The sequence below is a fragment of the Paramormyrops kingsleyae genome, chromosome 16 (assembly GCF_048594095.1).
Source record: "Paramormyrops kingsleyae isolate MSU_618 chromosome 16, PKINGS_0.4, whole genome shotgun sequence".
Taxonomy (NCBI): Eukaryota; Metazoa; Chordata; class Actinopteri; order Osteoglossiformes; family Mormyridae; genus Paramormyrops; species Paramormyrops kingsleyae.
Genome location: NC_132812.1, coordinates 1,821,988 through 1,838,498, shown reverse-complemented (window position 1 = coordinate 1,838,498; position 16,511 = coordinate 1,821,988). Strand labels below are relative to the sequence as shown.

The following is a 16,511-nucleotide window of genomic DNA, read 5'->3' as shown; positions in this document are numbered from 1 at the left end:
AGAAAACCTATGGAGGGAACTCAAGCTTCGTGTATCCAAGTGACAGCCTAAAAACCTTAAAGATTTGGAGGAGATCTGAAAAGAGGAGTGGATGAAAATTCCTGCTGAGCTGTGTGCAAACCTGATGACCAACTACAAGAAACATCTGACAGTTGTGCTTGCCAACAATGGTTACTCCAAGTATTAAAGCATGTGTTCCAAGGGATCAAATACTTATTTCCCTAAATAAATGACAAATTGGTTTGTAACTGTTACATAATGATTTTTCTGGCTTGTTTTGTTGATCTGCCTATCGGTTGCTGTTAAAAAAAACCTACCAGTGACTTCTCATTTCTTTATTAATGGGTCAATTTAAGAATTCAGCAGGGGGTCAAATAATAATTTCCCTCACTGTATCTTTCCTTTAAATCAGTAACCTCCCCCCACATATCAAGCCCAAAATTCAACACTTATAAAGGGAAGAAACAAAATCACATCGTATACCATTCAGGCATAACAATATCCAAGGGTTGATATACTGTTTAATTCAGGCAGAACAATGTCCAAAGGTTAATATACAGTTCAATTCAGTCCATCATATCCTAACTGCACACATTGTAAGAATTTCAAAGTTCCCTCTACTCATCCTTCACTGTTGCTCCATGGGTCTAGGTCGCCACCCTGCTATGAACTCCGTTTGGTGGGTCCCTGTTCAGCAAAGCACATGCAGGAATATCTGTTCCAAATCTTCAGAAGTGTCAATATGGCGCAGAAAAAAAAAATCAATTTATCGTGGTTTAAAACATTTCTTTCATCTTCCTTTTCCTTTAGTTAATTAAAAATAAATCTTCTTACACCACATAAGCTGTAAAATCAAATTTAGCACGTTTTCTTTTTACTGTATTCTAAATCCTATGGCAGCACTCCCTGCAGCCAGTTTCAACCGCTTAAAAACAGCCCGCGCTCTCCACGTCACTTCACAATCTGCATACAATCATCTTTTTTCTTAAAGAGATAAATTATCGTTTAGTACGGAGCACCTCTGGTGACATTGGAGAAAAAATATATATTGCGATATATATTGCGTGGCCACGAATTACAGGTGAAACTCAAAAAATTAAAATATCATGCAAAAGTTCATTTATTTCAGTAATTCAACTTAAAAGGTGAAACTAATATATGATATAGACTCATTACATGCAAAGCGAGATATTTCAAGCCTTTATTTGTTATAATTTTGATGATTATGGCTTACAGATTATGAAAACCTCAAATTCAAAAGCTCAGAAAATTAGAATATTGTGAAAAGGTTCAATATTGTAGGCTCAAAGTGTCACACTCTAATCAGCTAATTAATCCAAAACACCTGCAAAGGGTTCCTGAGCCTTTAAATGGTCTCTCAGTCTGGTTCAGTAGAATTCACAATCATGGGGAAGACTGCAGACCTGACAGTTATGCAGAAAACCATCATTGATACCCTACACAAGGAGGGAAAGCCTCAAAAATTGAGGTGGCAGTATGGTCACTGTCACAAGACTGTGTAAACTTATATATGGTACAGTTAGTATTAAAGTTGTACTTAATTATTTTTAAGAATGAGGGGCTGGAAGAGCTCAACATTTTCAGTGGCAAGAGAGAAAATACTCCTAGCACTATTATGTCCCACTGTGTACAGCGACTTCAAATTTTAATGGCAGTTTAGGTTTCTAAGAAAGCAGTGTCACGTATACAAAGTACAATAAAATTCTAACTTTAAATACTTACTTGCCTACTTTCATAAGCAATGTTATTTTTCAATACAGTTCTGGTATTTATAAATTTTAGTGATAAAATTTGCATGGGCTTTACGTTTTGCTAGAACATTTATGTTGTTATAGGAAACAGAACTTATCAAGCTGTGCAATTTTAGCATACATTAGTTTAAAGTTTACTACAACTAGATATAACACCATACAATGCAACATTCAGCATGGGGTAGTAAAGTGAAATGTGGCAGAGTACCAATACGATGTGGAGCAGTGGTTAGAATACAGAGAATTCTGCAGCAGTATTACAAAATTTCAGTCACAGTGGAGGCAGTAAGTGTACAACATTTCATGTCACAAATGATACAAACAAGTAGGGATGGCGAAAACTAAAAAATTTCTTGACCGACCACCGAGCCTCAGTAGCCGGTTGAAACCGGTTAACCGATTAGTTTAAAATATGGTACGCTATTTGAAATAACAGCCATTTCGAGCCGCGCCTGCAATTTCGCAACTCTGTCGCATCTCTCTGCCGCTCTGCCTCCCGCACACACACACACACACTGCCACTCACGTCACTTTTTTTAAATCCCCTACAGCGCGAAACATGAGTCCCGCAAACGCGGCGCCGAAGAGCTTGTTGTATGTAATCGTAGGACAAATGGCTCCTTAGTTTCAAATGGTTTGGGTACAAGGTGATCGCTTTGAAAATAAAGGCGTTTGTCTAGGTTAGAAGCTCATTTGAAACATTGCCACGGCTCATTTAAGAAAATGACAGCTCCGAAGAGACGCCGCTTTAGTTGAGGTAGAAATGGTCCCACACACTACTTTTCTTTGCACGCTTCATCCTGTCGTCTGCCCTGGCTCTAACCTCGAGTGTTTTAGCCTGTTGCCTTTACTTTTCGCAAACCTTGTGAGCGCGCGAACCCAAACGCTGTGACCTTGCGCCAAATGTTTTTATTGGTTTATTAAGTACAAACAGGCGAGTTATGAAAAATTGAGTGTGAGGGATAATTTGTTCACTTAACACAAAAAGATGAGGAATGAGATGGCTAACTGTAGTAGCGTATAGTCCACTGTCTATAATAGCCTAATTTAGATATCACTTTTTTTTTTTAACCGACTACCGACAACTTTGACCGGTTAACGTTGATACGGTCAACCACCGGTCAAACGGTCATCGGTTAACATCCCTACAAACAAGTGAGACTGGAAACGAAGCAGCCAACCAAGACGGTCTTCTCAAACTGCCCCTTGGTCAACATGACCTTTAATTCTCCAGATAGACGTAAACTACGCTCGCAAGTATATTTAATACACTGCTTACATTGCATACGAGTTACTTCACATATGTGTTGCTTCAAGTATATCCTGGTCTGACATGTCCAGCAGCATAATATTAATAACACGTTACAGCCTATAAACTCTGGCAAAACACATTTACAGTACTTTGCACCCTTCTGTAAAGTCCTAACAATGTTAAAAAAATTAGAAATTAAATATTTTTTCTTAAATCACTCCTAAAAATGCGCGTAGAATCTTAAGGAATTATACAGTACTGTGCAAAAATCTTAGAAAGCCAAAGTAAATATATGGTCTTCATTTTGGTGTAAAACTATGCTATTATGCCTGTCAAAGTGTCTTAGCCCATTTCAAAACCTCTAGTAAAATCTCACCATTATTTCCATCAGCCATAAAATGCACCCAAGTATTTTTTGACTCGACCACTAGCACACCTTGTATAGCTAATCAATATCTCATTGACTTTAATTAAGTTAAGTGAGCTGCTGGTGAAATAAAAACATAGAATGGCTGGGGTGCTCCTGTGGAGAGGTTTGGGAACTGAAGTTGTGTTCATTTACCCATCCAATTAGATGTCAGTAACAGAAGAAAATTTTACTAGTTTTTATTGTGTTACTCTTAATCTGCATGTTCTAAATGTTAAACTGTGTTTTTTGTTCTGAACAAATGTGTACTTACTACCCAAATAAATAGTTTTAAACAATTATTTAGACTGCCTAAGACTTTTGCACAGTACTATATTCTATCAAAGTAGCCTAAAAATGACATTAGGGGTGGGCGGTACACTGATGCCATAGTCATTACTGATGTGATTGTCCGCCACGATATGGATTACACTATACCGTTAACACCACGAGAACTGAGCATTTTAAATATACAACAGCATATTTATAAAAATAAAGCACTCTATTTTTTTCATAGCTTCATTTGTAATCTAAATACTTGTCGTTAAATAATATATTTAACTGGTTTATCTGCGTTGTCAGTTTTCTATTTTATATATATTGTGATTAACATTCTTTGTATTAGAAGATACAACAAATCATGAACATATAAACCACACAATACAGTACAGATAGTGACCATGGTCGAATACAGATAGCTGACACAAATTGAAACTACAAAAACATGCAGAGCATTCCCCTCATTACATCAAAATAAATGGAAAAAGACAGCATCTTATACCAGACCTCTAAGTTTAACCACGGATCTTTTGTTTTCCAAAGTCCTGAATAGACCGATTCATCCAAGACCAAGCCTGGATGGTTTTGGGTTTAGCCTTGTTAAGGTGTGCAGTTGTACACTCAATTGAAGTGATGTACTGATAAGCAGTTAACCAATATTGTGTTAGAGGTAGATTAGGGTAGAACCAAAATCTTAGTATAGTTTTTTTTTGCTGCAGTGAGTCCTGCAAGGAGCAGTCTACGCTGAGTGAGAGTGGGGGATAGCTGTGAATCATCACTGAGAAGACAATGGCAGGGGTTGGGCTGTATGTTCTTATTAAGTAGTGTGGATATTATAGAAAATATCTCATGCCAGAAGCATCTGATTGTAATGCACTCCCAGAACATATGCATTGTTGTACCAAGTGTCTGATCTGGGCAATGAGTGCAATTAGGGCTTGAGAGTAGTTTCATCTTAAAACATTTTAGGGGAGTGGTGTATGCTCTGTGTATTAACTTATAGTGTATAAGTTGGTGTGCAAGATTTTTGGAAGCCCTATTTAGGTTCCCCCAGATATTCTCCCATAAAGGCTCTACCCCAAGTGTGTTCAGATCCCTTTCCCACACCCTTTCTACAGCTAAGTGTTTGAAATGATGGTGAATTAAAGTATTATAAATGACTGTTACAGTCCCTCCTGAGCACCGTTTGGGATCAATCCACTTCTCCATGGGGTGCTCTGGAATCGGCTGACTCCAGGGCACCCCATATGCTTTCACTGCGGACCTCAGTCTTAGGTAGAGGAAGTACTGTATGAAGTGTCAGACAGATCGAAATCAGCTTTTAAGTCTCGAAATGAGCGCATGGCAGTATTATCAAATAAGTCATCGCAAACATAGACTCCTTTATTCGCCCACGCAGAGGATGTAAATGGCTTACCGCATGATTGAAGATAATTGTTCCATAACGCAGATCATTTTATGAAATATTCTTGTTACACCCATTAATTTTTCAGTTTTTTTCCCCAAACATCAAGAGAGTTAACTATGATACTCCCATAACGCAGCTGGATAGTTTTACGACCTATGCCTGTATAGGGCAGGTCCTCAAAATTATTTGGTTTTACACATTCCGCCTCTATGGCTCTCCATGGGACTTGAGAAGCCTGGTGTCTCCATACCTGCAGTGGTCTAATTTGGAAGGCATAGTAGTAGAAGTTTAAATTTGGGACCGCCAGGCCTCCAGTGATCTTGCTTCTTTGTAAGGTTGAGAGTTTAATTCTGGGATGCTTTCCTCCCCAAATAAATTGTGAAATGAGAGAATGCATTTCAAATATGTATTTTGGGGGGGGCGGGGGAATGAGGGGAATCATAAAGAACAAAAAATTTATACGAAAACACCAGGGACACACATATTCTGCAAAAGGTACAGGGATTGGACTGCTGAGGACTGGGGTAAAGTAATTTTCTCTGACGAATCCCCTTTATGATTGTTTGGGGCATCCAGAAAAAAGGATTGTCTGGAGAAGAAAAGGTGAGTGCTACTATCAGTCCTGTTTCATGCCAACAGTATTCATGTGTGGGGTTGCTTCTCAGCCTAAGATCACAGCCATGAATAAAGAATGGTACCAAAACATCCTCCAAGAGCAACTCACAACCATCCAAGAACAGTTTGGTGACAACTTTCCAGCATGATGGAGGACCATGCCATAAGGCAAAAGTGAGAAGTTGTTCTATAAAAAATTTAAAAAAAAACTTTGTTGACCACTGTTATGCACAATACATGTGTTTTAAACATTTTACAGTAATAACAAGATTTAAACACCATCTCTCAAAATCTTATGTAACAGGAAATTTAGAAGTTTTTTTCCGTAAACAGCATCACAAAATAGATCTGGCAAACCAAAAATTAAGGAAACAAACCTTGTAAATCAGTGTTATCAAACACACACATGCTATTGTATCCCTCTGTATGCTGCAACTACTTAGGACAGATGCAGCCACGTGAAATTTTAACTTGCATACTCAAATTGTGACCATTTTGGTCACCGTCTGGAGCCTTGTAATACCCCTAGTTTGTACATGTTTTGGATATATGCACCAATTCTCCAGCTATTGTCATTTTTCCAACTCTTTTTGGCCCATTAACCCTCTCTGGATGAGGGCATCGTCAGCGACACCGTGTATCTTTCTCGTGTATTTCAGTTCATAACTTGCTGAAATCTTATTGTAGAAACTAGGGATGCAACAGTACTCAGTAAAATACTGAACCGTTCGGTCCGCCCCGCATGGTCCAATACGCCCTTATGGACTGCGGGATTTCGATTTTGAAATTGGTGCTTACTGCTTGACAGGCTACTGTTAAATTTTTAACGCCAATGGGTGAAAGCCCTCCCCACGAGTTAATGTCCAATCACTGTTGTGCCTCTACCCACTCGCCCCCTCTCACACTGTTGTAACTGGAGCTGAGCTGGAAGTGCAGCTTGCACACAGACACAGAAAAGAAGAAAACAAACAGGCATGGCTAGTACCAGAAGAGGAGCTGACAGACAAAAGTTCAAAGAAGCACCAGCTTCATTCAAATCTCCGGTGTGGAATCATTTCAGTTTCACTGTTGAATACATCCTGAATGTAGCCTATACTGAACTATTCTTATGTTCATTTAAAATGGGCAAAGCACTAGCTATTTATGCATTTATGTTTCCTCCAGATTGCATATTGCAGCACTTTTTCTTTTGAAATTGTTTAATTCCCTTTTTATACTACGTACTGTATTATGTGTACCAGTAGTCAAGGCCGAGGCACTTTAACATTTTTGAAAGTGTTTTTTGTTTACATTTTGTTTTAATTTTATACATATTTTATACATGAATAAGAGGCAGTTTACCATTTGAAAGTGTTGTGTTTAGTAACTTAACTTGAAAGAAAGGTGTTATATTATGCAGTACAGCAGTGATACTGGGATTTGTTCACTGTGAAATGCAGTTTTTGCTGACAAGCAAAATAAAGATATCATTTTGGGAGAAAAAACATTGTTCTCTTTACGCACAAAACATGTACCGAAACCAAACCGAAACCATGGCCCAAAAACCAAGGTATGGATTGTACTGTGGGATACCTGTACGGTTGCACCCCTAGTAGAAACATGAAAAAAAACGCTGACTAAATCCGTAATCTGTCTTCTTTTCAAAACGTCCATTGTCGGAAGTATTAAAGTTTTTTAAATTAGGTTAAATAGACAAAAAAAAGTAAACCATGTCACCTTACTTTGTTTTACCTGCATCGGGGATGTGTAGTACCACTCTAACCTGAAGATCACTATTCACATTCTAAATGGCTGCATTACCGTATATTCAAATGACATTCGCATGGTAATTTGATGAACAACGTAACGTGTGAAACGCAATCCAGAAACATCCCCATCAGCGCCATAAAAGGGGGGGAGGATGTGGCCAGGTGTCAATGGCTCATTCATACACATGAAAGTTGCTACATATTCAATGAAAGGAGCCAGAAATAGTGACATGAGACCGGTTTTTCTTATTTATTTATCCAACTGAATGTTGCAACTACACCATTTAGTCATCTTCACGTACCCAAGAATTCGGTGATCAGATATCTGGGATCAAAACAAACTGCTACCATTGCTTGCTATGTGGTTTTATAATGTTTCTGCTAGAGTTCCAAACAGCATTTTGCAATGTCTATACTTTGATGTCAAATTACAAACTTCACATAAATCTGACATATTTACAAATCCATTACAATGCCAAGAAATATATAAGAAATAATTTATTTGCCATGAATTAAGTTTATGATTTTGAATGAAATGTGTGACCATGCCCCAGGCAGTGAAAGTGTATTCCCTACCCCTAGTCCCCAGAGGGTCAAGATAACATAGGATGTTGGTATCAATCGCCTGCCACTCTGTCACCTTAGTGACACCCTAGAAACTGCAGTAACTAGTTTAGCAACATCATAGCAACTACTTAGCAAAACCTTAACACCCACCTAGCATCAACGCAGCAACACCCTAGCAATCACCTTAAAACTTTAGAAACCACCAATAAACACCTTAGCAACCAGCTTGAGTACCTTAGCAACACCTTAGCAACCACCTAGCAACACCTTAGCAACTACATAGTGACATCTTACCAACTAACATGCAACACCCTAGCAATAGCCTAGCAACCACCTTAAGTTCCCTAGAAACATAGCACCAACTGAGAGCACATGCTTGCTGCTGAGGACAACAATCATACTCTTATTTTTTCAGGCAAAATATTGCTTTTGCTGTTATAATAATAAATAACCTGCATGACCCTAGGGCTGTTTATAAAAAAAAAAAGCAAAGCACATGACAACTTCCATGCTGATTCCTGTAATGAGTTGGGGGGGCGCACACATGGGCAGTGCTTCACCAGGCCAGCAGGGTGCACTCTGCAGTTTGCGCTCTCAGTTACAGTTCAGAGAATGACTCGGACTCCTAAGACACCACAATTCCTGTGTTAAATATACATCCATTGATGAAATGCATTATAGACAAACACACACATGAACACCCAGGACTATCTGCACTGTCTCATGATTATTTGTTATACAACAGGCTGACAAATTCGGGTGAATTAAACATTAATGCTACAAAATGTATCACATTTAAGGAGCAGACACTACAGCACAGGTAGGACTCAACAGAATTACGTCAATATCGGAGAGTCACACTGATTCGGAGCTACAATGGCTTCCCCCCAGGCTCTGGGTCACCTTTCAAACAGACAGGCTTTAAAAGTCATTAAGGTGCTCAGTAGGCAAAGCATTATTTTTATCACTGGAATCAACATGACCATAGGCAGCCAAGCCACCCCTGGGAGGAGTCAGGCCTTGCCCTGTGAGTTCAACACCCCGGCTACTGACACTCACTACAGACTAGGGGTGTAACACAAAATTCATTGTTCGGTACAAACCTCCGCAAACTAAGGAGGGCGAAAGTTCCACCCCCCATCATGCTCTCTTTTTATAATTCACTATTGAGAGTATCATCACTGGCTGTATCGATGTGTGGTTCGGAAGCAGCTCTGCCTCCTGCCGTAAGGCTCTGCAACGGGTAGTGAATACAACCAGCAAGATCATCGGCACCTCCCTGCCCCCCCTCAGGGACACTTTCCATACCCTCCTCACCCACAGAGCCATCAGCATTGTTGGTGACTCCTCCCACCCCTTACACTCCCACTTCAGCCTCTTGCCTTCAGGGAGAAGGTACCGGACCCTCTGGGCTCCACAAGACTCTTAAACAGCTTTATCCACCAGGCTGTCAGGAGGCTGAACCCTGTCCATTACCTCCCCACTCTGCCTCCTGCCCCTGGACAGTAATTTAATTATTTATTCACTGACTACCTCAAGTATTGTTTACACTCATACGTTTCCGCTGTATTTGACTTGCATGATTGCTACCATTTGCACTGTATTGTTCACCTTTGGCACTACTTTATCTATGTTTACCATTTACATAACTACCTTAATATTATTACCATTTGCACAATCGCCTCTTCTACTCTTTCCATTTGCACAACTGCCTCTTAAACTATCATTTGCACAACTGACCATATATTTATTGTTACCATTTGCACTTTGTACCATCTGCACTTGTCGATTTGTCTCTGGCCTTGTCAGTTTGTCCTGTATCTTGTTATCTGTCTTTTTGTATAGTATGTCTGTAATTTGTGTAATTGTACAGTACGCACACCAGTGAGCGAGAAATGGCATTTCGGTTCTCCTGTATGTTTTGCACATATAATGTGAATTGACAATAAAATAAAAATCTTTGACTTCAAACCTCCGTTTTGGCTTCACGGTTTGGTTCAATTTCCATATAGCAGGGAAAACAGAATTTGTCCTGAAATTATTTATTATAAAAGCTGCAAACATGATTAGGGGCTAGGGCTGTCACATAATATGTATGTGTCATGTACCGTTTGATACATTGCTTTTGGTTTGGTATGCACGATGGAATTAATGAACACATTTCTTGATACAGGTGGAATCTTACTTTACAAGTAGATGTTCAACACAGAAAACATTATGCTAATCATGGATGTGAGTTGGTTACAGCTAATGCTAGTTACAGTCTGTCATGATGAGGAGTTTGGGAACATTTGTTTCCCAATAAATTATACTAACATTGGAAAGAGAGTAGCTTATAAACTCTGATATGTAGCTAGAAACACACCCAAAGTGCCAACTCATTTGAGACATCATCTGCATGTACACCTGGACCAAGGTAGAAACAGCCTCCGCAAGCTAGTCTCCCAGTGGCATTTAAGGCACTATTGCCAGTAAATTCATAGAGGGCTAAAAAATATTTACGGCTATAGAGGTTTATATCGCTACAGATATGCAACCATACTTGAGAACACAGGATTCAGTTCATTACAACTGGTAAGATATTATATTGTTGATCTTTAAAATTATTTTAGATATTTATTTTTACTGTCACGATTAGCATAATGTTTTCCATGTTGGACATGTAATTGTGAATATAGGTTTTGACCGTGTTGAGAAATGTGTTCATTTGCTTCTTTGTGCATAGTGAACCAAAATGATGTACTGTATGGAACAGTACACAGCTAATACATTTACTGTTAAAACCCTACTGCTGGGTCCTTCAAAAAGTCTCAATCAGATTCACAAAGGAGCATAAACACAAAGACTTAGACAGGCAGGCTCAAAGAAAAACAGACACAAACAAAAGCACAGACCTGAAAGCACAGGCTCCAACAGATGCACAGATCAAACAGACACAAGGACTCAAACATTGCATGTGATGTTTGGTCTGGGGAATCGACCAATATGGTTTTTTCATAGCCGATGCAAATACCAATTATTACTAAACAAGGAAACCGATAACTGAGATTTGAACCCAATATATGTCTGCTCTAAAAATTTAAGTTGACATAAAATGAAAAATAAATACTGACGCAAGACTTCATTCAAATGCCTTTAAGCATATTCTTAATTTTGAGAACTTTTCATAGTGAACTTAAATTAAAAAAAGTGCAGGGAGCTGCCAGCAGAATTTTTTTAAATAATGTTAAACAGAAACTAAAAATAAAATCAAATAAATAAAAAAAAATAATAAAAAAATCAAATTACTCCCTAAAAATGATTTTAAAACACTTTGGTTGACAATCTAAGCTTTTGCCACTGTACCTGCCATATGAACAACTTTACGCGAGATAAGACCGAATGTTCAATAAAAGCATTTTAAAAAAGTAGTTGTTGGCAATTTTTGTCCAAATACAATTTTTTGGGCCTTTAAGGTAGACCATATATCATGTTAACATCCTCCACTACTTCAGGACTTACTGTAAGATCTAGCCATGGGGGACTTATAACCGGCCCTGCCAATGATGGGCTACAGCCTGTAGTTTTTTTTCACTTGTCAGTTTTAAATTAAGGATCAAGAAATGCACTTATTGACGTTTGCCAGCACATTTGTGAGTGTTTAACTAGCCATTAGTCGAACAGCAGATATCGCTAATATCTTCAGCTAACCAAAACCAACGTTAAACATTTGTGTGTACATGACCTAACATTACGCTTACCAAATGGTTAGAAGTTTTAACCTAACGTTACGTAATGGTGAGAATTTTCCAAATGTTTCACTTACACTGGCACCAATTACAGCTGTAGTTTCTACTCAAAGATATGCTGTTGTTTCTTCACATAAACTTTAGGCTTTTTTCCTATATCAATGACGTGTATTAAACGGGAATTTTAAATGCTAAAATGTTTTTTGCAAATTCAGTGTTGAGGATTGTGATTTATTGTAACTTCAGAAATGTATGCTACCTCATCTTCGAGAAAGAACATTAACTCCAGAAGAACACTAAGCCCAGTCTGTAACTGCCTTAGCTTTTATGCCTTCTGCTGATTAGTGCACAGCGTTCTAGAATTTTTAGTAGAAATGCCCCTTGAGGTTTCTTTGGAGATTCCACGCTCCTTGAAGTTTCCTTAGAGATTCTTTCTGTGTTGATTGGCTGGATTCGTGGCGCCTAACAAATCAGATGGTGTGGCGGGAGGGACACTGCTGTAGACCACAGAGTGCCAAGTACAGGCAGCGAGAGGCACACTTGAGACAAAGCAGTGCTTTTAATAAAAATAGGTCCAATCACATCACAGCATTGCCTTCATTATTAATCCAGACCAAATTGCTGATCCCGAACCTACCACTCAGTCTTAACCCAAGTTTAATATACCAGGGGTTACACAGCCATTCCATTCCACTTTTCCTGACACACTGGTTAGAATACCAAGCTCATTTCAACTCCAGTGTGCTACAGCAAATAAAGCAGCCTTTCATTGCTGGTGTAAAAGCTTATTCTCCATTCTATTCAGCAGACATATCAGGACAAAGTCTTGCTTCTTATCAGATGGTTAACCTCTAAAATGTCTCATGAAGCAAGGCCAGTTCTCATGAGTTCAAAGTAGAGGTTGACCGATATGGGTTTTTCAATAGCCGATGCCAATGCCAATATTTAGGAGTCAGGGTCAGCCGATGTCCAATATATATGGTGCTGATTTTTTTGGCCCATAATTGGACGTTTCCCCCTCTATTTGCATGGTAAAATATCACACTAATAATAACAAATGATACACAAAATTTCTCAACTTAGCATTTATTGAATACTGACTTGTGTAAATTTAAATATAACAAAAACACTACACAACCTGTAAACAATAAAAATAGTCTCTTTTAGTGCGCAATATAGCAGCAAACTTCTCATTTCTGAGGGAAGGAAAATTTGTAAACAATACAAAAAGGAATATGCGTGTTATCGTCAGTTTTAATCCCACTTCCAGTCCCTGAGTCTTCCTCGCCCCACCCATCCCTCACTGAAAGTTGTTAATACTCCCAGTTTAAGAGCTGTGGTGTTTTTCTTTTTACCTTCAGCTCCCAAGCTCACCAGTCTGCTACAGATATTGCACCTGGCTTTTCCTGGTGTTGGCTTGGTGAAATGCTGCCATACAGGATTAGATTTTTGTTCAGCCATCAGACGGCAATTACTAAAACAGAAGAAAAAAAATGCAAGGTTAGCATTTTTATTATAGTGCCTTCATCTTCAATTCATTCTACAATTCCAGTATTCCATGCAAATTAAAACAATTACACTGTAATACATTTTGAAAGAAAGAAAAAAAGTGCATCATTTTATGATGAGTAGTGTTCAAGGCCCAAAACCTTTCACTAACATGTTGTTTATGTTGTTAGCAGACAGATAGTTTACAACCCAAATTCACAATCAGAATCTAGCCATCGCAGAAAATAAAATAAAATAACTTTGTCGTATTACACAGCCTTGTATGCAAGGACAACGTAAGCCCCTAGTGACTGTGACGTTGTCAACAGATAACCCCGTATAAAGGAAAGACATGTTTAATGAGGAAACAATGCAAGAAGGACACAGTGGCACAGAAGGACCATTGTCAGCATCAGCTCATGTGAATGGTAACCACGCATTCTAACAAACGGTTTTCTCCGCCATGCATTGTTCCTAGCAGCTCTGTGTCTCAGAGGACGGTGCTGTCTGTGATCTTGGCAGAGTAAGGCCCAATCCCAATTCTACCCCTTACCCCTACACTTACCCCTACCCCTCCGTTTGGCGCGTTCACGTGTAGGGGTAGGGGTGTCTCAATTCTCTTTTGATTGGAGGGGTAGGGGTAAGGGGAAGGGCTAGATAGCCCTCGAAACGAAGATTTTTCGGGACCTCACTTCAAACGAAGGGCTAAGAGAAATTTACAACATGGCTGCCCACTCGAGCAAGCAGACCCATAAATGTTAAGTAATTTTTGCCATTAATAAGGATTTTTATGACATTTTTTCATTACATGTATATTACCATCAATCTTGTGTTTGTGTTTACGGTGATGTTCTGTCAAGAAACGTTTGAAAAAAATCGCTAAAGTTTGCTTGCGGATAGCACTGATTGCACAATATTAGGAAATATATTTTTATGTCATATAACGTTACCCGGTAACTGACTGCATGTTGTAACGTGTTGTTTTGTTTTGCTTACGGCCATATGTGTACATGTAAATGAACGGTGCTTACACTATTCGTACTTATTGCAACATGACAACATTTTTGTAAATTATATTCTGTATAGGGACAGCTGAGGAAACCCGAAGGCTCATACGTTTTCAAGGTGAAAACGAACATCTGTTTTTAAAGTCCAAATACGGCGCAAAAAAACTTTGGGAGTGAGTAATCTTTACATGCTACGATGCTGACGGCGACATCTTGGAATTTGTGATAAACATCGGAGCATGTCCTCTGACGTAACGTTAGGAGGTAGTGACAATGGATGATGACGTATAACAGTGTAGTAGTGGTGTCCCATTTCTTAGGGGAAATTTTTTAACCCTACCCCTTTCCACTTCATTTCAAGGGGCAAGGGGAAGGGGTGAGGGGTAGGCAAAGGGGTAGAAAATAGAATTGGGATTGGACCTAAAGCAACTCTCACACACGTTGCAGTGTTTGAAAGAGCTGCCTGCTCCGCCCCACACACACTGAGTGAAACTCTCTGACACAGAAAAAACAGAACTTATAACATTGGGCTGATATGGTAATAATTAAAATTTTAACAATTAAAATGATTTTTAACGATTAAAAAAAACGTCTGAGCCCACCAACAAGCGCACAAAACTAGCTCTGTCAGAGTCAATGATCCATTAATGTTACCTGTTACCTGTAAGCTACAGTTGGTTGAAGGCTCATTATCATTACCCCAGTTCCCGACAGCGTAACTCGGGTTCTCTTTCAAAAGCGCTCGCGTTTTCTTTTAAAGCAACATTTCATAGCAAACCAGTTAAATAAATAGGTCTTTGAAAGACCAGAATTTAAGCCTTACCGTTTTCTCCCAGGACTCTTCCAAAACTTCTGGCTGGGGTCCAGCACAAGGCAGCATGGATCACGTGTTCCACAGCAACAATAACACTGGGCTGCCCGTAGACTGCCTGTCTGTAAATCGGCGTACTACACTCGGATATCGGCCAATGCTGATACATTAAAAAATGCCAAATATCGGCCCGATATATCGGCCAGCTGATATATCAGTCGACCTCTAGTTCAAAGGTTGTGGAGCACACCGTAAAGTCTCGGCTGGCCATTAATGATATCTCATTGGGCTCATAGCTCACACCAGGGTGGGTGCAGCAATGTCAACTTCTTTTATCAAATGGATAATGTGACAGAGTATGTCCCAGTATGAGAACGTGCAGACCAAATGAGAGCAAACGTGACACTGCCCTCGTGGTAGTGCAACATTCCCATGTACAGAGATGGCATATTACAACTACTGCAAGCAGAGGCAGCTTTCTGCAAGGACAACAGCCTCTTATTCTGTCCATAAACAGTGATATGCACACACATGGACAAATACATACACATTTCCATTCCAAAAGTCACACAGTTTCATACCTTCTGCAGATATACAACTGCATACAACAGCCAAAAGCAAGGCTGTCCATCCTGGGCTGCTGCTGGTAAACTCGGAAACATTAGTGTAATGGCAAACCTAACATTATTGGCTGAGTCTGTCAAACCTGCACATATTATTTTAAGAAGTACTGGCATAGCAGTCATACTGTTGTGATATGTAAGATTTGCTTTGCAGTACTGACATACTACTACATTTTCATTCACTTTTAATGTGAAGTGCATCCATACAAGTAAGGCTATTAAATCATTCTTAAATGACTCTTAAATTAATGCTTTTTAATAAATAGAGTATTCATGACTTCTGTGTGTGCATTGTGGGGAACATTTTTCCAGTCCCCACAAGGGGAAATTCAATGTTATAAGAATGAATGAATATTACATTTATACAGCACTTTTCAAGATACCCAAAGCACTTTACAGAAGCATTGGTGAACCACTGCGACCATCACCGTGTAGCACCCACCAGAATGGTGCAAAGGCAGCCATTCTGCACCACTACATTCACCGTACAGTGGGGAAGGGGCAGGAGAGGATTCATCAATTAGATACAGGGGATGATTAGGAAACCAGATCTTATAGGGCCATAGTGGGCAATTTTAGGCAGTACATAGGGGTACCACCCTTACTCTTTCCAATGATCTTTTATGACCTCAGAGAGTCAGGACCTCAGTTTTACGTCGCATCCAAAGGACAGCACCATTTTTACAGCATAGGGTCCCCATCACTGCACTAGGATCCACACAGACCACAGGATGGGCTAACCTGTTGGCCACACCACACCTCTTCCAGCAGCAACCCAACTTGCTTAGTTGGTCTCCCATCCAAATA

General features: G+C 39.3%; 1 protein-coding gene across 2 annotated transcripts in view; it reads right to left on the bottom strand.

Annotated features, from left to right (window-relative positions):
• The window catches only part of igsf3 (immunoglobulin superfamily, member 3), a 224,151-nt gene that overhangs the window by 172,277 nt on the left and 35,363 nt on the right, over positions 1-16,511 (bottom strand). Inside the window, exon 1 of one of the 2 annotated variants that reach the window (XM_072700950.1) lies at positions 13,131-13,544. The exons of the other annotated variant lie outside the window; for it this stretch is intronic. Coding sequence (XP_072557051.1) covers positions 13,131-13,236 — 106 coding nt within the window. The 5' untranslated portion in view covers positions 13,237-13,544. Of the gene's footprint in view, positions 1-13,130; positions 13,545-16,511 lie in introns of those variants that run through there. 2 annotated transcript variants of the gene reach the window in all.